Source organism: Vigna unguiculata, chromosome 4 (genome assembly GCF_037176805.1).
Source record: "Vigna unguiculata cultivar grain cowpea cultivar isolate G323 ecotype 2 chromosome 4, ASM3717680v1, whole genome shotgun sequence".
NCBI lineage: Eukaryota > Viridiplantae > Streptophyta > Magnoliopsida > Fabales > Fabaceae > Vigna > Vigna unguiculata.
In genome coordinates, this window is record NC_140795.1 from 2,539,494 (window position 1) to 2,562,284 (window position 22,791).

The 22,791-nt window shown below is 34.7% G+C and overlaps 1 protein-coding gene and 1 long non-coding RNA gene across 2 annotated transcripts; both read left to right on the forward strand.

Annotated features, from left to right (window-relative positions):
- The first annotated feature begins 343 nt into the window (after window positions 1-343).
- Window positions 344-9,702, forward strand: LOC114182012 (uncharacterized). Its single transcript, XM_085672597.1, has 9 exons — window positions 344-386; window positions 2,323-2,417; window positions 2,536-2,608; window positions 2,730-2,926; window positions 3,833-3,932; window positions 4,018-4,093; window positions 4,289-6,436; window positions 6,566-8,863; window positions 9,267-9,702. The coding sequence occupies exons 1-9, from the start codon at window positions 344-346 to the stop codon at window positions 9,700-9,702; spliced, it is 5,466 nt and encodes a 1,821-aa protein (XP_085528723.1).
- Window positions 9,703-16,215: 6,513 nt separating this feature from the next.
- LOC146886636 (uncharacterized) lies at window positions 16,216-16,786 on the forward strand. The gene is made up of 2 exons (XR_014994240.1): window positions 16,216-16,447; window positions 16,626-16,786. It is a non-coding gene; the product is annotated as an uncharacterized LOC146886636 (long non-coding RNA).
- The last annotated feature ends 6,005 nt before the right edge of the window (window positions 16,787-22,791 follow it).

A 22,791-nucleotide genomic window follows, 5' to 3' on the forward strand; every position in this document is an offset into this window, starting at 1 on the left:
AAGAAAAAAATATTACAAGTGATTAATTTTAAATTCTTAAGAAAGTTTGATAAATAATTGATATTGTAATATGATGACGCAAAAGTTAAATACAAAAACTAGTTAATTTTTTGTTCAATTTTTCTACCAAAACGTGTTCCCTTTATCATCATTATATATTGACTTAGTTTTCTGTGGGAAATTTCATTGAAAACTCAAAGAGAAGCAAAATTTTGGTTTGGTGAGTATGAAGCAGAAGTTGTATATTAATAGGGATTGGGTTTCAGCAATGAACTCACATAAACTGGGGATGGCTAGGATCGCTCTTTCTTCTATGTCTCTATCTTTTTTTATTATCTTCGTAATGGCCTTCACTTTCTTCATGCAACCAATTCCAGTCACTGCAGGTTTCTCTCTCTCATTCAATCATAAAAACTTTACGAAAAATATTTTAATATATAGTACTATACTTTGAATTTTAACCATATATGGTTCATACATAAATTATATATAATGTTTAGTGTAAAAACATAGTTTTAAATCGTGATGTGTGGATAGATGTTTGATACTCTATGACGAATTTTGACTATTAATTTTAGAAAACAAAATAATATATTCAAAATATTTATATTTGTCATTGTTATTAATGAAATAAAAATTAATATTTAATGTAATATAATTATAATTATAAAAGAAATCACATATATTTAATAAATTTTTTTAAAATTATTTAATTTTAAATATTTTCTTTTTCAAATTACACCAAATTGTGTTTAAATGTTATAGATGGTATTATAGGAAGATCGATGACTGAGAGAAAGGGAGACAATTTTTTCTCAAATATTTAATAGTTTTTTTTTAATCTCGATTTTTGTTAAGATTATTAAATGTAGCTCTCAATTTTTTTCTCACTTTAATAATTCTTTTTCTTTTAGAACTAATTAAAATGATCGATTTTGTTAAATAATGTTGTAAAGGAAAACAATTTGAGAGTGTAATAATATTATAAATATTAAGATAAAAAAGACTATTAAACCAATATGATGGAAATCTCCCATCTCTCATTATGTTCAGGCATCCTATGTGATTATTATTTTATATTAATTCTTTTTTTTTTCAATTAAAAAACATTTTGATTGTGGGAATTAGTTTTTTCTTTTACATTTTTAGTCTTGTGAAAGTAGAAATTAAGTATAACTTAATTTCACAAAACTATTCTATTAATTATATATTATTATTTGATCACTCGTCCTCACTTACCATCACTTACAATAATAGTTATAAAAGCATAGTGTAATATAAAAAAATTTGTATGTGTACTGTAGTAATTAAATTTGGTTGAAATATATGTGTATATATTATTGAGATGATGAAAAGTTGTTTAAATTTGTAGATTTGAAGATGAGAAAGTTGGGTGTACGACCAAGCCCACCTCCTCCACCCCGTTCAGGCCCATCAACAAACGTTAAACCCGTTTTTCATTCACCTCCACCTCCAATTTCCATGGCATAAGATTTTCAATTATTAATAATTATGTTTCATCAAACGATGTTATATTATGCATCACTATAAATTTTTTATATTTTAGTTATGTTGATATTTCAAAAAGTTCATCAATCATATGTATTTACATAAATATTTATTGAAATAGAAAAATAAAATAATATCAAATTTCTTTCTCTGCTTTATTTTACACACCATCGAGTTAATGTATAATATGAATAACATTATTATGTCAAAATTTGATTTCAAACATTCAAAGGAGGAAATACGCTATTTGGTGTATACTTCCCCTGTAGTTGAAAATACTTAATATTACTTAATTTTATTATAAGATTTACAAAATAAAACTAAAAAAATATCAAGAATAAAAAGTAGGGTTTGAAAATAGAATATTCTCAGTTATTTGAAAAAAATATGAACGTAACAAATGTTTATGCAATTTTTTAGATTTATATCCTAAACTTAAGATCTTTACTTTAGTCTTTTGGTAATAATAATAATTACACATATTTTTGGACCAAAATAGAAAATAATGAATTAATTTTAAGAACTTAAGTAAACTTTAAAATTTAAAGATACTTGATTGTTTTATTTTTATAAATTAATATGATTTTGATATACTATTTTAGAAACTAAATCAACCATTTATTCTCTCTCTCTCTCTCTATATATATATATATATATATATATATATATATTGTAAGACCTTTTTTTTCAGTGTATATAGTTTTTGGGCCTGGCCTTTTCGGAGGCCCAAGGCCCTACCCTTCTGGAGGGCACCTTACCCTACCACAGACCCCCCCTACATTCTCATCTGTTCCTCACTCTTCTGTTCCACAGAGCAGCTTCTCTTCCTCTCCAAACTCCAGCAAAGTGCTCTGCTAGGGCACGACTTCCGTTCGTCTCCGAGCTACCAAACCCCTTCCTTTTTCCAGGTAAGCTGAACCTTAGCATTTCTGATCTATTCATTCCCCTTTTTCCACTGTTTTAGCACGTTGGTTAAGTTAGGGCTAAGTCTCTTAACTTCGTTTTGTACGAACCTTTCTGTTTCAGCTCTATAATTTGGTTCTTGGAGCTGTGGTATTTCTGTTGCGGGTCAGTGTCGTGTTGTTCCCATCAAACGAAGGTAAGGGAAGCTAGACTCTTCGGTCTTAAGTGTTTCTGGGTTGTTTGTGGTCGTTTTGAGTTCGTATGCGTGCCTAGTATGTTTTTATCGAATGATATGGGTTTGCATGTGTGTTTGGGAGTGGATCTGGGCGGTTTCCGCCGCTGCATGCGGGTTGACAGTGGTGAACGCTGCTATTTTCGCCCAAGCGAGCTTGTCTCGCCTAGGCGAGAGTATCAGAGTACTCACCACCACGAGAGCTCGCCTAGGCGACCTGTCCACGTCTTGAGCGACGCCATGTCTCGCTCAGGCGAGGAGGCCTCGCCTGAGCGAGAAATCGTGAAAAACCCACGTTGCGCGTCTCGCCTGAGCGAGAATTCGTGAAGTGGTCACGTTGCGCGTCTCGCCTGAGCGAGAATTCGAGATGAGACCCTGTTGCTCATCTCGCCTGAGCGAGAATTCGCTGCCTCAGGAAGGCCAGCGTCTCGCCTGAGCGAGTTCTCGGGGGAGTGCTATGTTTCCTTGGCTGTTTGAGTGATTTGTTGCATGTACCATTCAAACTATTCTTTCTAAATATGATGTGCGTGAATATATTTGGGTGTTTGGGTTTTTATGAATGAAACTGGCATGCTTGGTATGAGATTGATCATGGAGTTGTGGTTTCATGATGTTTTAACATGAGGATTGTATGTATGAGATCAATGTGGTGGTTATGGTATGAGAAACATGATTATGATGGTGAGATAGGCGTAATTCCATGAGTCTCGTGGGGAGACTTTATGGTGGCGTGTAGTGTGTATATTAAGATAAGGATTCAAGTAAGGATTGCATCCCGAAACTCTAAAGGGTCAGTGAGTCTCAAGTAGAGCAAACTGACCCGAGTGGTGAGAGTAGCGGGAGGCCCTAGTCTTTGGCAGGATAATGGCCTTAGACGCTTGAAGGCTAACCTCGTGAGTGGTAGGGTGAAACCCATTGGCAATGGCTCTGCAGAGCAGTAGAGGCCACCACGAGTGCAGGCATCCAGTGAATCCGATCTTAATATATGTATCCGGATAATTGAGTAATAGTGTCTAGTTTGGTTGCCATAACATGATCTATGTGCCTCTGTGTTGTATGTCTGGGAATGTTTATGCATTTATTCCTTTCTACCATGATAAGTATTATATTACACTAGCTTACCCTTGCATGTTTGTGTTTGTTTTCTGTTATGTTTCTTTTTGCGATGATCACCATTGGTGGGAGCAGATGGGAATACTTCTGGAGGTAGGCCTGATGGTCGTAGCGGTGCAGCCTAGTGGACCAGTTGTTATGGTTATTCGTAGAAGTTCTAAGGCCCTAGTGCCTTGTAATTCCATGCTCCTAGAGCATCTCTTTTGCACAACTGTTAAACTTTAGAACTCTTTTTGTTTATGGCATAGTTGTGTGCCCAGGTTCTTTCCTAAGTACTCCTATGGATGACTGTAATAGTTGTTCCTCGTTCGTTTCATGTTCATCTGGATGCTTCTCGTTATTATAATTGTGTGATATTTTATTCGGTAGATTAATCTATTAAAATGGGACGTCACACTTTTATGGTATCAGAGCCTTCGTTCCTAAGTGTCTGTGGGTTATGTGTTCGCTTAGCTTTTGTTGTGCCCTCCTTGTCGTGTTTAGATGAGTTCCAATCTAACTGAGTTCTGACGGTTCTTTCTGTGTGTCCAGTGTTATGGCACCCCCTCGTGTAGCTCCTCCTCAACCTTCTCAGGGTGATGGGCAAGACCTGGCTAGGGCGATCGAGGCTATGGCTGCAGCCTTGACGCAACAGAGTAATGCTATGATGCAACAGCATGAGGCGGCGATGCAGCGCCAGGAAGCCTCTCTAGAGCAGCAGCACTTCATGATGCAGCAGATGGAAGCTGCTAGACAGGCTGCAGAGGATGCTCAGAGGCAGCATGTGGATGCTCTCCGTCAGTTAGGGGAGAATGCTGCTGGTGCACCGATGTATGGTCCTCATCCCCAACCTCCACCCCCTGAATGGAGTTTGGAAGACTTTTTGAAGCACCAACCTGCCAAGTTTGATGGCAAGAAGAGTCCCGACCAGGCGGACCAATGGATGAAAGACATGGAGCGCATCTTTGATGCCAAGAGGTGCCCGGATGAGAGCAGACTGGCTTTCACTGTCTACATGCTCACTGGAGAAGCTGAGCATTGGTGGGCCAGCATGAAGCTGGTGATGGAAGAGAAGCATGAGGACATCACCTGGAGAGCCTTCAAGAAGAGGTTCTTATCTGAGTATTTCCCTGATAGCGTGAGGTACGCTAAGGAGGTAGAGTTCCTCCAGCTGACACAGGGGAACAAGTCAGTGGCTGAGTACGCCGAGCAGTTCAAGCATCTGGGGCGTTTTTACACCATGCCGCTCGATGAGGAGTGGCGTTGCAGGAAGTTTGAGAACGGTCTCAGAGGAGACATCCGCTTGATGGTAGCTCCACTGTCCATCAAGGACTTTGCGGCCTTAGTGGAAAAGGCCAGGGTCATGGAACGTATGAAGGTAGAGGTGGAAGCTCAGCAGCAACCACAGCAGAGGGTTAGCGGACCATCTGGGTCCAGGCAGAGGGTTGAAGAGAAGAGGAAGCCATATGCAAGACCCCATCCTCAGCAACAGGGATCTGGAGGTTTCTCTTCCCCGCCCGGCAGGATACAGTGTTATCATTGCGGAGGACCGCATGCGAAGAATTTCTGCCCACAGCTACCAGGTTTCCGCAGATGCAATCTTTGTGGCAGGGTAGGCCACTTCGGCAGGGATTGTCCTTCTAGGAGAGGGGCAGTAGCACGACCCCCACCACACACCCCGAGTCAGAGTTCAGGCCAGACTCAGCAGAGAGGAGGAGGCAGCAGGCCTCAGGCTACAGGCCGAGTTTTTGCTATGACTGGGTCAGAGGCGGCAGGTTCAGGTAACCTTGTTATTGGTTGTTGTGTGATATCTGGCAAGTCCTGTTGTGTTCTTTTTGATTCTGGAGCGACACACTCATTTGTGTCAGAGTCTTGTGTGCGGGAGTTGGGTCTGCCGGTGTGTGAGCTACAGTTTGATCTCGTGGTATCGACTCCGGCATCTGGGTTGGTTAGGACTTCTTCTGTGTGTTCTAGATGTTCAGTTGAGGTAGAGGGGCGCGTATACAAAGTCAATCTGATATGCCTCCCTCTGCAAGGGTTAGATGTGATCTTGGGAATGGATTGGCTCTCTGCCAATCACGTTCTCATAGACTGTCGGGAGAAGAAGCTGTTGTTCTCAAACTCAGAGGAGCCTGAGTTGTTGTCTTCTAATGAGGTCATGAAGGAAATTCAGAGCGGTGCACAGTGTTTTATGGTCTTTGCCAGGATGGAAGTTGAGAAAGAGGAAAGGATAACAGTGATACCAGTGGTCAGGGACTTTGAGGATGTGTTCCCTGAAGAGGTACCAGGTCTACCCCTTAGGAGAGAGGTTGAGTTCTCCATAGACTTGGTACCAGGAGCCGGTCCAGTGTCGATAGCTCCTTACCGTATGGCCCCAGCCGAGTTGGTGGAATTAAAGAAGCAGATAGAGGAACTGCTTGAGAAACAGTTAATACGGCCGAGTGCTTCGCCGTGGGGAGCGCCTGTTTTGCTTGTGAAGAAGAAGGACGGTGGCTCCAGGTTGTGTGTGGACTATAGGCAGCTGAACAAACTGACTATTAAGAACAAGTACCCCTTGCCAAGAATAGATGATTTGATGGATCAGCTTCATGGGGCGTCAGTGTTCTCCAAGATTGATCTTCGGTCGGGTTATCATCAGATTCTGGTGAAGGCAGAAGATGTGGAGAAGACTGCTTTTAGATCCAGATATGGGCACTATGAGTATGTGGTTATGCCATTTGGTGTGACCAATGCTCCAGCTTTGTTCATGGATTACATGAACCGGATCTTCCGTCCGTTTTTAGATAAGTTTGTCGTGGTCTTCATAGACGACATTCTCATCTACTCCAGGACGCAGGAGGAACATGCCGAGCATCTGAGGATAGTGCTTAGCATCTTGAGGGGGAAACAACTGTTTGCCAAGTTGTCAAAGTGTAGCTTCTGGATGAGAGAGGTGCAGTTCTTGGGGCACGTTATATCAGCTCAGGGTATAGCTGTGGATCCAGCTAAAGTAGAGGCCGTGATACAGTGGGAGTGTCCCAAGTCAGTGACTGAGATTCGGAGTTTCGTGGGTCTAGCTGGCTACTACAGGAGGTTCATAGAGGGGTTCTCCAAGATAGTGGCACCCCTGACACAGCTAACCAGGAAAGATCAACCGTTTGCATGGACTGATAGATGTGAAGAGAGCTTCAGAGAGCTTAAGCAGAGGTTGACGAGTGCTCCAGTTCTGATAATTCCGGATGTGAGTAAACCCTTTGAGGTGTATTGTGATGCCTCTCATCAGGGTCTTGGGTGTGTATTGATGCAAGAGAGGAAGGTGGTGGCTTATGCTTCAAGGCAATTGAAGGTTCATGAGAAGAACTACCCCACTCATGACCTAGAGTTAGCAGCGGTGGTTTTTGCTTTGAAGATATGGAGGCACTACTTGTATGGTGCACAATTCCGTGTGTTTAGTGACCACAAGAGCTTGAAGTACCTCTTCGATCAGAAAGAGTTAAACATGAGGCAGAGGCGATGGATAGAGTTTCTAAAGGACTACGACTTCGAGCTTCTCTATCACCCAGGGAAGGCGAATGTGGTAGCAGACGCACTGAGTAGGAAGACAGTGCATGTGGCACACTTGATGATAAAAGAGATGGAGTTGCTTGAGAGCTTCAGAGACATGAAACTACAGTTTGAGTTGGAGCCGGAATTCATTAGATGTAGCACCTTGGTCATATCTAGTGACTTTCTGGGCTTAATCAGAGAAAGACAAGCAACGGATGTTAGTCTACAGAAGGTGAAAGAACTACTGGGGACAGATCAGGCCAAGGAGTTTGCCTGGGGCAGTGATGGTGTGTTGAGGTTCAGAGGCAGAGTTTGTGTACCAGAGGATGCAGAATTGAGGAAGTTGATCCTTGAGGAGGGACACAAGAGTCGTTTTAGTCTGCACCCTGGCATGACTAAGATGTACCAGGACCTCAAGGAGAACTTTTGGTGGCAGGGCATGAAAAAGGAAGTTGCACAGTTTGTATCGGCCTGTTTGACTTGTCAGAAGGCGAAGGTGGAGCATCAGAAACCCGGTGGAACGCTTCAACCCTTGGATATTCCGGTGTGGAAGTGGGATAGCATAGCCATGGATTTTGTCACCCACTTGCCTCGCACCGTGAGAGGACATGATGCTATATGGGTGGTGGTGGATCGTTTGACGAAGAGTGCTCACTTTTTGGCCGTGAATCTCAGGATGTCTATGACCAAGTTGGCTCAGCTCTACATTCGTGAGATAGTGAGACTTCATGGAGTGCCTAGTAGCATAGTGTCTGACAGAGACCCCCGGTTCACTTCCAGGTTCTGGCAGGCACTGCAGGAGGCTATGGGTAGCAGGTTGAGGATGAGTTCTGCTTATCATCCTCAGACGGATGGCCAGTCAGAGAGAGTGATTCAGTCCTTGGAGGATTTGCTGAGGACTTGTATCTTGGATCACCTTGGCGTTTTGGACGAGGTGTTACCACTGGTGGAGTTTACCTATAACAACAGTTACCAGGCGAGTATAGGGATGGCACCTTATGAGGCTTTGTATGGGAGGAGGTGCAGGACTCCTTTATGTTGGTACCAGGATGGTGAGTCAGTTTTGGTTGGACCAGAGTTGCTGCAACAGACCACAGAGAAGGTGCAGTTAGTGAGAGACAGGTTGCAAGCATCCCAGAGTCGTCAGAAAGCATATGCGGACCGAAGAAGGAGACCTCTAGAGTTTGAGGCTGGGGAGCATGTGTTCTTGAGGGTGACCCGAACCACTGGTGTGGGGAGGGCTATCCGCTCAAGGAAGTTGTCACCTAAGTTTTTGGGTCCGTATCAGATCTTGAGGAGGATAGGGCCCGTGGCTTATGAGGTCGCATTGCCACCCCAGTTGGCGAATCTACACCCAGTGTTCCATGTTTCACAACTACGGAAGTATGTTTTCGATCCATCACATGTGTTAGAGGCTGAAGACGTGGAAGTCAGGGAGAATCTCCAGGTTGTGGTACAGCCAGTGGCTATAGAGGATCGTCAAGTTAAGGAGCGGAAGGGAAGAGCCACCAGTCTTGTGAAGGTCATCTGGGACCGGAGGACAGGTGATGCTACTTGGGAGCTAGAGGAGGACATGAGGAGTTCATACCCGCATCTGTTCTGGTAAGTCTAATTTTTCGAGGACGAAAAATTTTTGTTGTTGGGGAGATATTGTAAGACCTTTTTTTTCAGTGTATATAGTTTTTGGGCCTGGCCTTTTCGGAGGCCCAAGGCCCTACCCTTCTGGAGGGCACCTTACCCTACCACAGACCCCCCTACATTCTCATCTGTTCCTCACTCTTCTGTTCCACAGAGCAGCTTCTCTTCCTCTCCAAACTCCAGCAAAGTGCTCTGCTAGGGCACGACTTCCGTTCGTCTCCGAGCTACCAAACCCCTTCCTTTTTCCAGGTAAGCTGAACCTTAGCATTTCTGATCTATTCATTCCCCTTTTTCCACTGTTTTAGCACGTTGGTTAAGTTAGGGCTAAGTCTCTTAACTTCGTTTTGTACGAACCTTTCTGTTTCAGCTCTATAATTTGGTTCTTGGAGCTGTGGTATTTCTGTTGCGGGTCAGTGTCGTGTTGTTCCCATCAAACGAAGGTAAGGGAAGCTAGACTCTTCGGTCTTAAGTGTTTCTGGGTTGTTTGTGGTCGTTTTGAGTTCGTATGCGTGCCTAGTATGTTTTTATCGAATGATATGGGTTTGCATGTGTATTTGGGAGTGGATCTGGGCGGTTTCCGCCGCTGCATGCGGGTTGACAGTGGTGAACGCTGCTATTTTCGCCCAAGCGAGCTTGTCTCGCCTAGGCGAGAGTATCAGAGTACTCACCACCACGAGAGCTCGCCTAGGCGACCTGTCCACGTCCTGAGCGACGCCATGTCTCGCTCAGGCGAGGAGGCCTCGCCTGAGCGAGAAATCGTGAAAAACCCACGTTGCGCGTCTCGCCTGAGCGAGAATTCGTGAAGTGGTCACGTTGCGCGTCTCGCCTGAGCGAGAATTCGAGATGAGACCCTGTTGCTCATCTCGCCTGAGCGAGAATTCGCTGCCTCAGGAAGGCCAGCGTCTCGCCTGAGCGAGTTCTCGGGGGAGTGCTATGTTTCCTTGGCTGTTTGAGTGATTTGTTGCATGTACCATTCAAACTATTCTTTCTAAATATGATGTGCGTGAATATATTTGGGTGTTTGGGTTTTTATGAATGAAACTGGCATGCTTGGTATGAGATTGATCATGGAGTTGTGGTTTCATGATGTTTTAACATGAGGATTGTATGCATGAGATCAACGTGGTGGTTATGGTATGAGAAACATGATTATGATGGTGAGATAGGCGTAATTCCATGAGTCTCGTGGGGAGACTTTATGGTGGCGTTTAGTGTGCATATTAAGATAAGGATTCAAGTAAGGATTGCATCCCGAAACTCTAAAGGGTCAGTGAGTCTCAAGTAGAGCAAACTGACCCGAGTGGTGAGAGTAGCGGGAGGCCCTAGTCTTTGGCAGGATAATGGCCTTAGACGCTTGAAGGCTAACCTCGTGAGTGGTAGGGTGAAACCCATTGGCAATGGCTCTGCAGAGCAGTAGAGGCAACCACGAGTGCAGGCATCCAGTGAATCCGATCTTAATATATGTATCCGGATAATTGAGTCATAGTGTCTAGTTTGGTTGCCATAACATGATCTATGTGCCTCTGTGTTGTATGTCTGGGAATGTTTATGCATTTATTCCTTTCTACCATGATAAGTATTATATTACACTAGCTTACCCTTGCATGTTTGTGTTTGTTTTCTGTTATGTTTCTTTTTGCGATGATCACCATTGGTGGGAGCAGATGGGAATACTTCTGGAGGTAGGCCTGATGGTCGTAGCGGTGCAGCCTAGTGGACCAGTTGTTATGGTTATTCGTAGAAGTTCTAAGGCCCTAGTGCCTTGTAATTCCATGCTCCTAGAGCATCTCTTTTGCACAACTGTTAAACTTTAGAACTCTTTTTGTTTATGGCATAGTTGTGTGCCCAGGTTCTTTCCTAAGTACTCCTATGGATGACTGTAATAGTTGTTCCTCGTTCGTTTCATGTTCATCTGGATGCTTCTCGTTATTATAATTGTGTGATATTTTATTCGGTAGATTAATCTATTAAAATGGGACGTCACATATATAATCTAGTCAAATAAGCATATAGTAGTTGAAATTAATCCTTTTTAGTAAAATGGAAATAACTTTTATAAGGAAATTAAATCAGAGTATTAAATAAGAACTGATAAAAATATTACACAATTACACAACAATAAAATCCCATGACAACCGAAATATCTACTAATTTTATAAGGAAAAGTCGATAAAGTTAAAAAATTATAAAAAGAAAAAATATTGAAGTTTAAAAGTACTTCAAATGTTTTTTTTTTAATTCTAATGAAATGATTTTTTTATAAACTAATAAATAAATTAATGTCGCCTGTCTCATTAATATATTATCTGAATATTCACTGTATAATTTGTATTACGCGCAATGAAAATTATATCTCAAAGTTAATCTAAATTAACTATTTACATCATGAAAGTTTGAGGTTCTGTTTAAACAAATGATTTCTCAAACTATATATCAAAATTGTTATGAATTAATGATTGTCCATTGATTTGATACATTTACTCCTATGATTCATTATTCTTTATGGTAAATATTTGTATTAACTAAGTTGGTTTGTTTCCTTTATGGATTACATATTGTATCTATAAATAGGACTCTTCCTATCAATAATAATACACAGATGAGTTGCTCCCTATTCTCTGTTCTCTATCCTCTATTCTCTCTCTTATCTATTCTCTTTGTTATTCGCTTTATTTCATTACACGTTATCAGCACGATGCTCCAACCAATTGAGGACTAGTGAAAATTTGTTCTCTATAAGGACAGTTCTCTGCTTGTCTCAATCCAGGCTTTTTCTAATTCTTTCTCAATTTATAATTTTACCTTATATTCTTTCTCTTGTGATAATAATTGTTTAGCTTTATTAATTTTCATCTCCGTCTTATTATTTTTATTATGACGGTGATTATTATTATTTTGATGATGATTATTATTATTATTTTATGTGCTAGTTCTAAACACGCGAAACGGTGCAAAATTTGGATTTGTGACCCTTGATATTACAAGGAATAATTCCTTATATTGGATGGATTTTAAATGTTGAAATACATTTAGATGCAATGGATATTGGGATACCATTAAATAAAGAAATAACGCATCTAAGCAACTAAATTGCTCATGCGACAAAAATATTGTGAAAAAGGATTCACAAATATTATGAATTTATTTTATGCCTATGTATGGCTGGCTGGACAAAGCAATAAAGCTTTTGATGAAAAATCATGAGATCCGCCTAATCTGCTCCATTCTCAGAAGTGAATGCAGCAATAAATATTATGAATTTATTTCATGCCTTTGTATGGCTGAACAAAGCAATGAGCTTTTGATAGAAAATCAAGAAACATGTCCAAATTGGTTCTGCTACATTCTTAGAAGTGAATGCCGCAACATTTGATTTATATTTTCATGATCGTGATCGTGATATTGATTATGGACATGGTTATAAAGAAAATTTCAAAGACACATTTTGTCACCAGAAATGGCACAATAATGTGAAAAAGGGAAAAGGAAAATGTGAAAATGCTGACAAAAAAAATGAAAGTATATATTATCATTATAGGTGGTAAAGGTCATTTGAGTTGTACTTATTATACACCAAAGCATCTTACAAATAATGAGAAAAACATAGAAACATATTTTGCTTATGAAGATGGTGATTTTGATTATGGCCATATGGATGTTACTCATCTTGATATTATTATTTTCTTTGCTAAAGCAAATGAAAGCATTGATCACCTCATTGATTATGAGAGTGTTAAAAAAAAAAATCTCATATTGATATTTACGTTTATATATGAAAAACGAATGTTTGCACTAGTGTCAAAAGATATGTGTCTTATTGATAGTGCAACAACTTATACAATTCTCAAGAGTAATAAATTTTTCTCTTGTTTGATAATGCGAGACATCAATGTTAGTATTATTTATAGTACTACAAATATATTTGAAAACTCTAGAAGAGCTATTATTCTTCTACCAAGAAGTTGAATAGAAACTTATTAAGTTTCAATGATATTTGTCTAAATGGATATTATATTGAGACAAACAATAAAAAAGCTATGAAATATCTTTATATCTCTATGATTGAGTTGAAAAAGAAAATGTGTTGGAGAAATTATCAACATTCTCTTATAGTTTGTACTACAAGTTTATTAGTACAATTAAAATGCATGTCATGTTAACCCAGAAGTTTACAAATCAAAATGATTGCCTTATTTGACATGATCAATTATTATGATGCGAAAAAAAAAGAGTTTAAAAACTCATGTGGACACGTTTGAAGCGTGATAGACCTATTGGTTCCAAATATAAAAACTCTTGAATGAGAAAGGGAGCTAAAATGCAAAATGACCTAATCGAAAAGGTTGAAATCCCAAAAGATTTATTTGACATAATTAATGGTTCGGTTCCAGAAGAACCTCAGGTACCTGAAATTGTTGAAAATGATGAGATCTCAATAAATTATGTCATGAATCATATAATATGGAACCAAAATAAAGTTAACATTGACGAAACTTTTACTTATAACATAACGATGAATGCTATGAATGACAATGAAGATCAATAAGCAATGATCATTGAAGATTGTCGGCAAAGAAAAGATTGGCCAAAATGAAAATATGCAAATAAGCATAATTATATTTGTTTGCTAAACGAAAGGTTTTTGAACATATAGTTCGCACACATGAAGTTATGAAACTCGTTGGGTACATATGGATTTTTGCGCAAAAATCAAATTAAAAATGATGAAATTGTTAGATACAAAGCATAATTGGTTGCTCAAGGTTGTTCACAAAACCTTGTATTGATTAGTGAAAAAAACATGTTCACTAGTATTGGATGCAACAACATTGCAATATTTGATTATTCTAATTGCACAACAAGGTTTGCATTTACATCTAATGAATGATGTTACAACCTATTCGTACGGTTCTTTTGAGAATCATAATTATATGAAAATCCCTGAAAGATTTTATTTGCCCAACCAGACAAATTCTAAAGAGGGTTATTCAATAAAATTGAACATGCTCTTTTATTGATTAAAGAGATCAAGACGTGTGTGGCATAACCGTATTTTTGAATACTTATTAAAAGAAGGATATAAAAATGATCCTATTTGTTCTTCTATTTATATGAAAAGATCCAAATAATGAATTTGCCATAATTATTGTTTATGTAGATGACATAAACATCGTTGGAATTCCTAATGAGCTCACAAAGACAATTGATTACTCAAAGAAATCATTTGAGATGAATGATCTTTGAAAGACAAAGTCTTATTTGAAATTAGAAATTGAGTATTTAAATAAAGGTGTTTTTATACGTCAAGAAACTTATATAATTAAGGTGCTTAAAATGTTCTAAATGGACAAGTCATGTCCATTATGCACTCTAATAGTTGTGAGGTCGTTAGATGTTGATAAAGACTCTTCTTAGACCTCAAGAAAATGATGAAGATCTTCTTGGTCTAGAAGCACCATATCTTAGTGTCATAGAAACACTAATGTATCTTGCTAATTATACTCGATCTAATATTGCATTTGCTGTAAATTTGTTAAGCAAGATATAGTTCTTCAACTACAAGAAGAAAATGGTTTGGAGTAAAACATATACTTCGTTACTTTAAGGGTACTACGAATATGAGCTTATTCCATCCAAATGATTCAGATTCAGACCAATGGGTTATGGATATGCATGTTATTTTACATATTCTTACAATGTCACAATGGTTGATCACAAACAAGATGTTTGTTCACATGTGGTAGCACAATGGTTTCATGATGGTATATGAAACAAACTATAGTAGCAATATCGTCTAATCATACAAAATTACGAGAAAAGTTGTGAATATGTTTGGTTAAGGCCTATAATGCAACATGTGCAAGAAACTTGTGACTATCCCAACAAAGATGGAATCAACAACCATATATGAAGATAATAGTGTATTGTTCAATTGAAAAGATGATATAGACATCCAAAAATTCATTCATCCGAAAATATGACAAGCCTATTTGGAAAGTTTTTACCAAGAAGAACTTTTGAGCAAATGACTCACAAATTCAGACTTCGTCACCTTAATGATGTAAATTTACATGAGGGGAAGAAATAGAATATGTGATGAACAATATTGTATTAAAGAATACAGAATGTTGTACTCTTTTTCCTTCACTAGTTTTTTTTATCCCAAAGGGTTTTTCCTAGTAAGGTTTTAACGAGGCACATTCTTTATCAATGGACACTCAAGGGGAAGTGTTATGAATTAATGACTGTCCATTGATTTGATACATTTACTCATATGATTCATTACTCTTTATGGTAAATATTTGTATTAACTAAGTTGATTTATTTCCTTTATGGATTACATATTGTATCTATAAATAGGACTCTTCCTCTCAATAATAATACATAGATGAGTTGCTCCCTATTCTTTATTCTCTATTCTCTCTCTTATCTATTCTCTTTGTTATTCGCTTTATTTCATAACAAAAATATAATTTTTTTTCCTTGAGTTTGGTTCAACTAATAATTTTAAAGATATTGTTTAGAGATATTGGATTATTTTTTATCCAAAACAAAATTTGAAAATGTTTTTGATTGAGACCTAAGAATCAAATAATAAATTAAAGATATTTATATTTAAAGTGCTTGTTAAGGATGGACTTAAGTCTGACTTAACTCGATAAAATTGACTTATAAAATGAGTTTTACACCTACTTATATATTATAAAATTATTTTATTCTAGTCGACGAGGAACATCTAACAAACTTCACTCTTTTTTCTTTTTCTTTATCTTGTATAAGAGTTGAAGCACCTTTCGAAAGCTCCATTTAATATAATTATTTATTTGTATATATATAAAAAAATCATTGATAGCAAAATCATGACAAAATGTTTTAAATTTTTTAAAACATTAATAACTTATCGTGAACATATAACTAAAACTAACAAAAGAAGAAGAAAACGTCCTAGTTATTAAACTACCATAATAAGATAAAAGTTACAAAATAAACCCTAAAGAATGAGTAAGTGTTTGAAGATGTCTGGTTGATTGCGCAGATCAGATTTTTAAAATTGAATTAAACTCGAATTAACATAATTAACACAGTTGGACTCTTTAAACGGTTGAGTTCATCACCCCGTTGTCAAAGAAGATTGATTTCCTTTATGAAAAACTAATAGCAACTAATTACGACCTTCATGTTTTCTCCTTATATTACTAATTCACATATATTAACGTTACGACTACGCAATTTTTCTTATTTGATAATTGACTTCTCAAACTAATATTAAGAGCCATGATTTTCTTTTTCTTCACCAATAACCTGGTCTTCACTTGACAAAATTTTTGGAGTCATCCCCTATTAGATTTTCTCGATCAATTTATAGTACGCAATCAAAGAGAAAAAAAATTAGGGTTTTCTATAAATTTCTCTGAATTTCTGATTCTGAATAAGCAAGAACTTGTGAGATAATGGCTAACATCTTCAGTCTCTCATCATCAATCTCTGCACATTTTCTTCTGTTAATCATAGCCTTTGTTTTCTTTATGCAGTTGAGTGTTGGTTCAGGTTAGTCTTCGTCTTGAATCATGAAAACTTGCATAAAAGAACATCATCATCACGATCGCTTCCACCACCTATATATATGCTGTTCATTTTCTTAGACAATTTCATCAAAACGTAGGGTTTTTTCATTCTGGATAAACATTTTGAACCGTTGACATCATCTTTTTGTTTTAATTTGTAGATCTGAATATGAGGAAACTGGGTATACTGCCACCGCCACCTCCCTCACCTTATATAAACCCAGCACTGGGGCCTGCAAGATAAATTAGGGCTACCATGACCTAGAAAATTTTCATGTTATTCTTGTTCCATGAATAAATATTCCTCTTATTTTAGATATAATTGCAAGCTATATACATATATATATATATATATATATATATATATATATATATATATATATATATATATATATATTGGGATTTGATTAAAAGGTGCAGCTCATTTGATTTCAAACATATATTTGAGTACACATTTTCTTTCTATTCGTAATTATTGTGGTCTAAGAAAAAATAAAGGATTAGATGTGTTTTTGGTCCCTCAAGTTTAAGCGAAGTTTAAAATTAGTCCCTCATCGAAACTTCTGACCAATTTAATCTTTCATCTTTAGAAATATGTGGATTTAGTTCTTTTAATCAAATTTTGTTAAGTTTATTTGAAGTTTCAAATGCATTTTATGATAATATTTGAGTTAGTATTTAAGCGAAAATGGGTTAAACGATGTAAATAATTCAAATATTATCACGAATGTGCTTGAAAGGTTAGATAAACTTAACAAAATTTTGTTAAAAAGACTAAATCCATATATTTATAAAGATGAAAGACTAAATTGGTCAAAATTTTTGAAGAGGAACCAATTTCAAATTTCGTTTTAAAACTTAAGAGACTAAAAACATATTTAACCCAAAAATAAAGTCAGATAAGTTTCGTTTTAATTTTTTAATATATTAATAATATTATTAATTTTTTATTCTATCCCTACTAATATTAATGGTAAGCTTAAAAAATAAAAAATAAGTTAACGATCATGAGATTAATTTCGTAAACTTGTCTCATTTTTGTTTATTTACTCTTGATTTTTCTTTGCATGTTTAAAATAAACCTAGAGTGACGAATAGTAAAAGAATGAAAAAGAGACAATCCGCAACTGCCGAATTGTCTGTCACTAGTTGTCAAGTTTTTTGTTTTAGGCATTATTGGGTCGCGTTACCTTCAACCTATGTTTAAAAATAGATTGTTATTGGCACCTGCAAAACTACTATTAAAACCCACCCTCCAACTTTTCAGAAATTTCAATCTTATTTAAACCATGTTTTCGTAGTGTCTTGAACAAGATTTCTTCGAAATATATAATGGAGATACATAATAAAAACGCTTTTCATTTCTAATAATGCTCTCTAATATCAGCAATTTGGATGTTGAGGATTAGTAGTAATTTTTTTTATATCAGCAATTTGGAATATATATATATATTAATTATACAATACTTGAGGTACTTTAATTCTTTTACACATATAAAAAAAAAAAGAAATAGTGATGCAAAGATAAAAACCAAAAGCACTAGAAAAAAAAAAACCTTAAATAAATGAAACCTAAGAGACATACACATGTAGCTGAGAAAAGAACTTATGTTGAAAAGAGGAACCAGGCTTGAAAATGTCTAATCCATTTGCATCGTCTTTTCTTTCTTTCATACTTTCAAATAACACGTTTTCGTCATATCTAACATTACCACGAAGTTTCCTTTTATAATTGCTTTTTCTGGTTCGTCATTTTAGACCATAATTCAACTGGAAGCGGTCAAACTAACATATTCGTTTTTTTAAGTAAATTTGGATTCAAGCTCTGTTAAGTAAAATATAATTGGAATTTTACAAGTGATTAGATAAGAAAAAAATATATTACAAGTGATTAGTTTTAGATTCTTAAAAAAATTTGATAAATAACTCATATTGTAATATGGTGATGCAAAAATTAAAAAGAAAAACTAGTTATTTTTCTGTCATTTTTTCTACCAAAACGAGTTCCTTTTATTATCATTATTGACCAAGTTTTCTATGGGAAGTTTCATTGAAGAAGTTGAAAGAGAAGCAAAAGTATGGTTTGGTAGTATGAAGCAGAAGTTGTATATTAATTCGGTTTGGGTAGCAATCAAACTCACACAAACTGAGGATGGCTAGGACCGATCTTTCTTCCATGTCTCTATCTTTTCTTATTGTGTTCATAATCACCTTCACTTTGTTCATGCAACCAACTCCAGTAAGAGCAGGTTTGTCTCTCTCATTGAATCATTTCATTTTTTGCAAAACGAAAATATATAATGATGATCACTTTGAGTTTCAACCACATATACGTTTATTTTATCATATAAAATTTTATTAAGTAGCGCACGTGAGGAATATTCTAATCTTTATACAAAAATACACAACTTAGTGTTGATGCATAATTTAACAAGAAAGCATCATCAACCAAAATTCACCCAGAACAATTGAACATAATTTATGACAACATATTGTGGTCCACATAATACAGAGGCAGCCATAATTAATCACCATGACACTTTTAGGCTCTGAACTACAGAGGTTAGCCAGGATATACATTTACTACATTAAATAGTGCATATCGCATGTTTAGTGCAGAAAAAATAGTTTTAAATTATGGTTATCGATTATTGGATGTTATATTTGTAACTACGTTTGGTTGCGCCGACTATATAAGTCTTTGCATTAAAATAATAAATACAAATTTGACTATTAAAAAAAATCAAATGGATGTATCCACGTAGAGTTTAAATTCTTTATTAGATTTTTTAGTATTATTTTCGTTGAATATTGAAAATACATTGATGTAATTTAAATTTTTTTTTGACATATTTTAAAATATTAAAATAAGTGTCAAATATATTTTAAAGATATAACAGAATAACAACACAGAAAAATTTAACAAAAAATCCAAATTCGTCTCTTTGTCATAAAAATTAAACCATAATTAGGATTATAATAAAATGGTGAGATAAATAGATGAAACAAATATATCTTATTGTGATATAACGAGTGATAAAACACAAGTAACATTTGTGGGAGAAACCATTAAGAATCTAAGTATAATAAGTTCAAAGTTTTAGATTAAATAAAACTGAAAAAATTGGATGATATGATATATAACAAAAGTAAAATTCATAAGTATCAAATTTTAAGATTTTGCGTTGAAAATAATTTTAAGTTTCTATTTATCCATGGATATTTATAAACAACTACCATATTTATTAAAAAATGCATATTGTGAAATAAAACAATTTAAGTGTAATAATTAAATTTAGTTGGATATTTATATATTTATTTATTTATTTATTTATTTATTTATTGAGATGATGAGAAGTTGTTTGAATTTGTAGATTTGAAGATGAGAAAGTTGGGTGTACGACCAAGCCCACCTCCTCCACCCTTGCGGGGAGTCCAATTCAAACCACCTATATACAAACCACCTATTGTGAAACCAAAACCTCCAACTTCACCTCCACCTCCAATTTCCATGGCATAAGATCTTCAATTATTCATCATCTATGCTACTTCATCTACTTTGTTTCTCATCATCATCATCATCATATATATATATATATATATATATATATATATATATATATATATATATATATTGCTTTTATTTTATACCATCGAGTTTCATGTAATGGAGAGTTTAATTTATTAATCAATTATAATTTTATATTCTGATTATTTTAGAGATTATTAATTTTTAATATATAAATTAATATTTAAATTAGTCACCAATTATTTATTGTCTTTAAAATTTGTTGTTATTTAAAAATTTTCTTATAGTGATAATAGTTACATGTATTTATGGACTGAAGTAAAAGATAATAATTAGTTTTAAGAACTTAAATAGAACCTTGAAGTTTAAACATACTTGATTTTGTTTAGTTTTAGAATTAATAGGATTTTGATATATAATTTTAGGAACTAAATCAACCGTTTATTCAAGTATAAAATAGAAGCTAGTAAAAATAAGCATATATTTAAGTAGATGAAACTAATCTTTAGTAATATGGAAAGCACTTTTGGAAGATTAAATAATTAATATACCAAAAACGGAATAATTTATATGAATTTCAAGTATTGAAAAGTACTTATTGATGTACTGAAGGTTAATGAAACAAATTCTTGAATCTACGCATAAACTTTATATTTTAGAGTTTTGAATAGCATAAATCCTTGAAAATATCTGATAATGAGTAACAGTGAAACAAATTTAATTAATATATATTAATCCTAGATGTCTACCATTATAAATTTAGTGATTAAATTTAAATTATTTTTGTGTCAATTAATAAGAATTGAGTTTCCAAAACTCGTAGACAATTAATCACATTATTACTAAATTCAATTATCATAAAATAAATTATAATACTAACACATTTTTAGCAAAAGAGAATATTAAAATTAATTGTAAGGCATTTATAGAAAATTCTAACAACTTTTGACATTGAAATTATTTCTAACTTTCAACAGCATCAAATTCAGGGTATATTTTGAGGTGAGTTTGAAGAAGAGTTAATCTCGGATTAAAACTTTTTTGTTGTGTTATTAAATAAAGTGGGTTGATCATTTAATATATATTGTTTAATCATTTAACATTATGACTTACAAATTAAGCAAAAAAAAATTATCTTCTTCAAAAAACAGCTATGCATAAGAGGTTAATTTTATTTATCAGCAATTAGGAATATATATTAATTATAGAATACTTAGGATACTTCAATTCTTTTTCACACATATAGAAAAAAATAAAAATCAATGATTCAAAGATAAAAGCCAAATGTGTGTATCTATAACAAAAAAAAGAAGATAAAATTTAGATAAATCAGACCTAAGTACATACATACATTTAAAACCAGAAAAAACAATATAACATTGTGTATAGGTTTTACTAGCATGTTGCTGAGAAAAAAACTTATTTTGAAAAGAGTTTAAGGTTAGAACGTGGCTTCAAAATGTCTAAACCATTTGCAAGGTGTTTTCTTTCTTTCACACTTTCAAATAGCACGTTTTTGTAGTATGTAACATTACTACAAAGTTTCCTTTTATAATAGTTTTTTTAGGTTCGTCATTTAGACAATTCTTCAATTAAAAGCGTTCAAATTAATATATTCGTTTTTTGTAAGCAATTTGGATTCAAGCTCTATTAAGTAAAATATAATTGGAATTTGACAAGAGACTAGATAAGAAAAAAAAAATTACAAGTGATTAATTTCAGATTCTTAAAAAAATTTGATAAATAATTCATATCATAAGAGGAAAAACAAGTTACTTTTCTGTTAATTTTTTCTACCAAAACTTGCTCCGTTTATTATGATTATTGACGTCCTTTTCTATGGGAAATTTCATTAATTGTAAGCTGAAATAGAAGCAAAATTTTGCTTTGGTGACTAAGAGACAGAGTGTGTATATATATATATATTTATAGGGTTCGTGTTTCAGCATTCAACAGACATAAATTTGGGATGGCTAGGATCACTCTTTCTTTTTTTATTCTCATCATAGCCATCTTCACTTTGTTCATGCAACCAATTCCAGTCACTGCAGGTTTGTCTCTCATTCAATCATCGAAGCTTTAAGGAAAAAAATATATTTGAAAATAGCACTATAATCATGACCACTTTGAATTTCAACCATGTATATGTTATTCATAAATCATATCAAATGCTTAATTAGTGTGAAAACATAGTTTTAATTGAGTGGATACCAACGTTTTTTCATCATGATCCTTGATATTACACCAAATTGTGTTTAAGTGCTATAGATTTTATTATAGGAAGATTGTAGATTTTATCTAAAATATATAATGATTTAATAGTATTTTCTTTATTCAATTTTTGTTAAAACAGTTTAATGTGAATAATCAATTATTTTTTGTATGTAGTTTTTGTATTTGTTAAAAATAATCAACAAGGTCCCTTCCTTATTAATACCATTTAAAGAGTTATAATGTAACAATATCAATGATATGTGACATGGTAAAGTTAAAATATTCAAGATACTCCCAAGTATCATTTGCACTATCATGGATTCATGGTATATCATTTTTAGCATTCATTTAGAATAGTCTTTGTTAAGAATAAAAATGTATAACAGGTTTAGAAATTATATTCTAAATTATCTCTAACATTATCTATTATGGTTTTAGTTAGTGATTCTAAAATAGTATATAATTTTAAATTAAAAAACAATTTAGACTATAATTCTTGTGTAACTAAAACTTTGCTATTCATGTTAAATACCAATTTAAATTTTAACTTACAAATTAATTATAATTTTTTATTTATAACAAAG

Excerpts from the sequence above, each read along its gene's own strand:
- LOC114182012 (XM_085672597.1), top strand. The coding sequence starts at position 344 with ATGGCCTTCACTTTCTTCATGCAACCAATTCCAGTCACTGCAG. Across the intron at positions 387-2,322 it reads ACCAATTCCAGTCACTGCAG|AGCAGCTTCTCTTCCTCTCC; the intron begins GTTTCTCTCTCT and ends TCTGTTCCACAG. Across the intron at positions 2,418-2,535 it reads AAACCCCTTCCTTTTTCCAG|CTCTATAATTTGGTTCTTGG; the intron begins GTAAGCTGAACC and ends TTTCTGTTTCAG.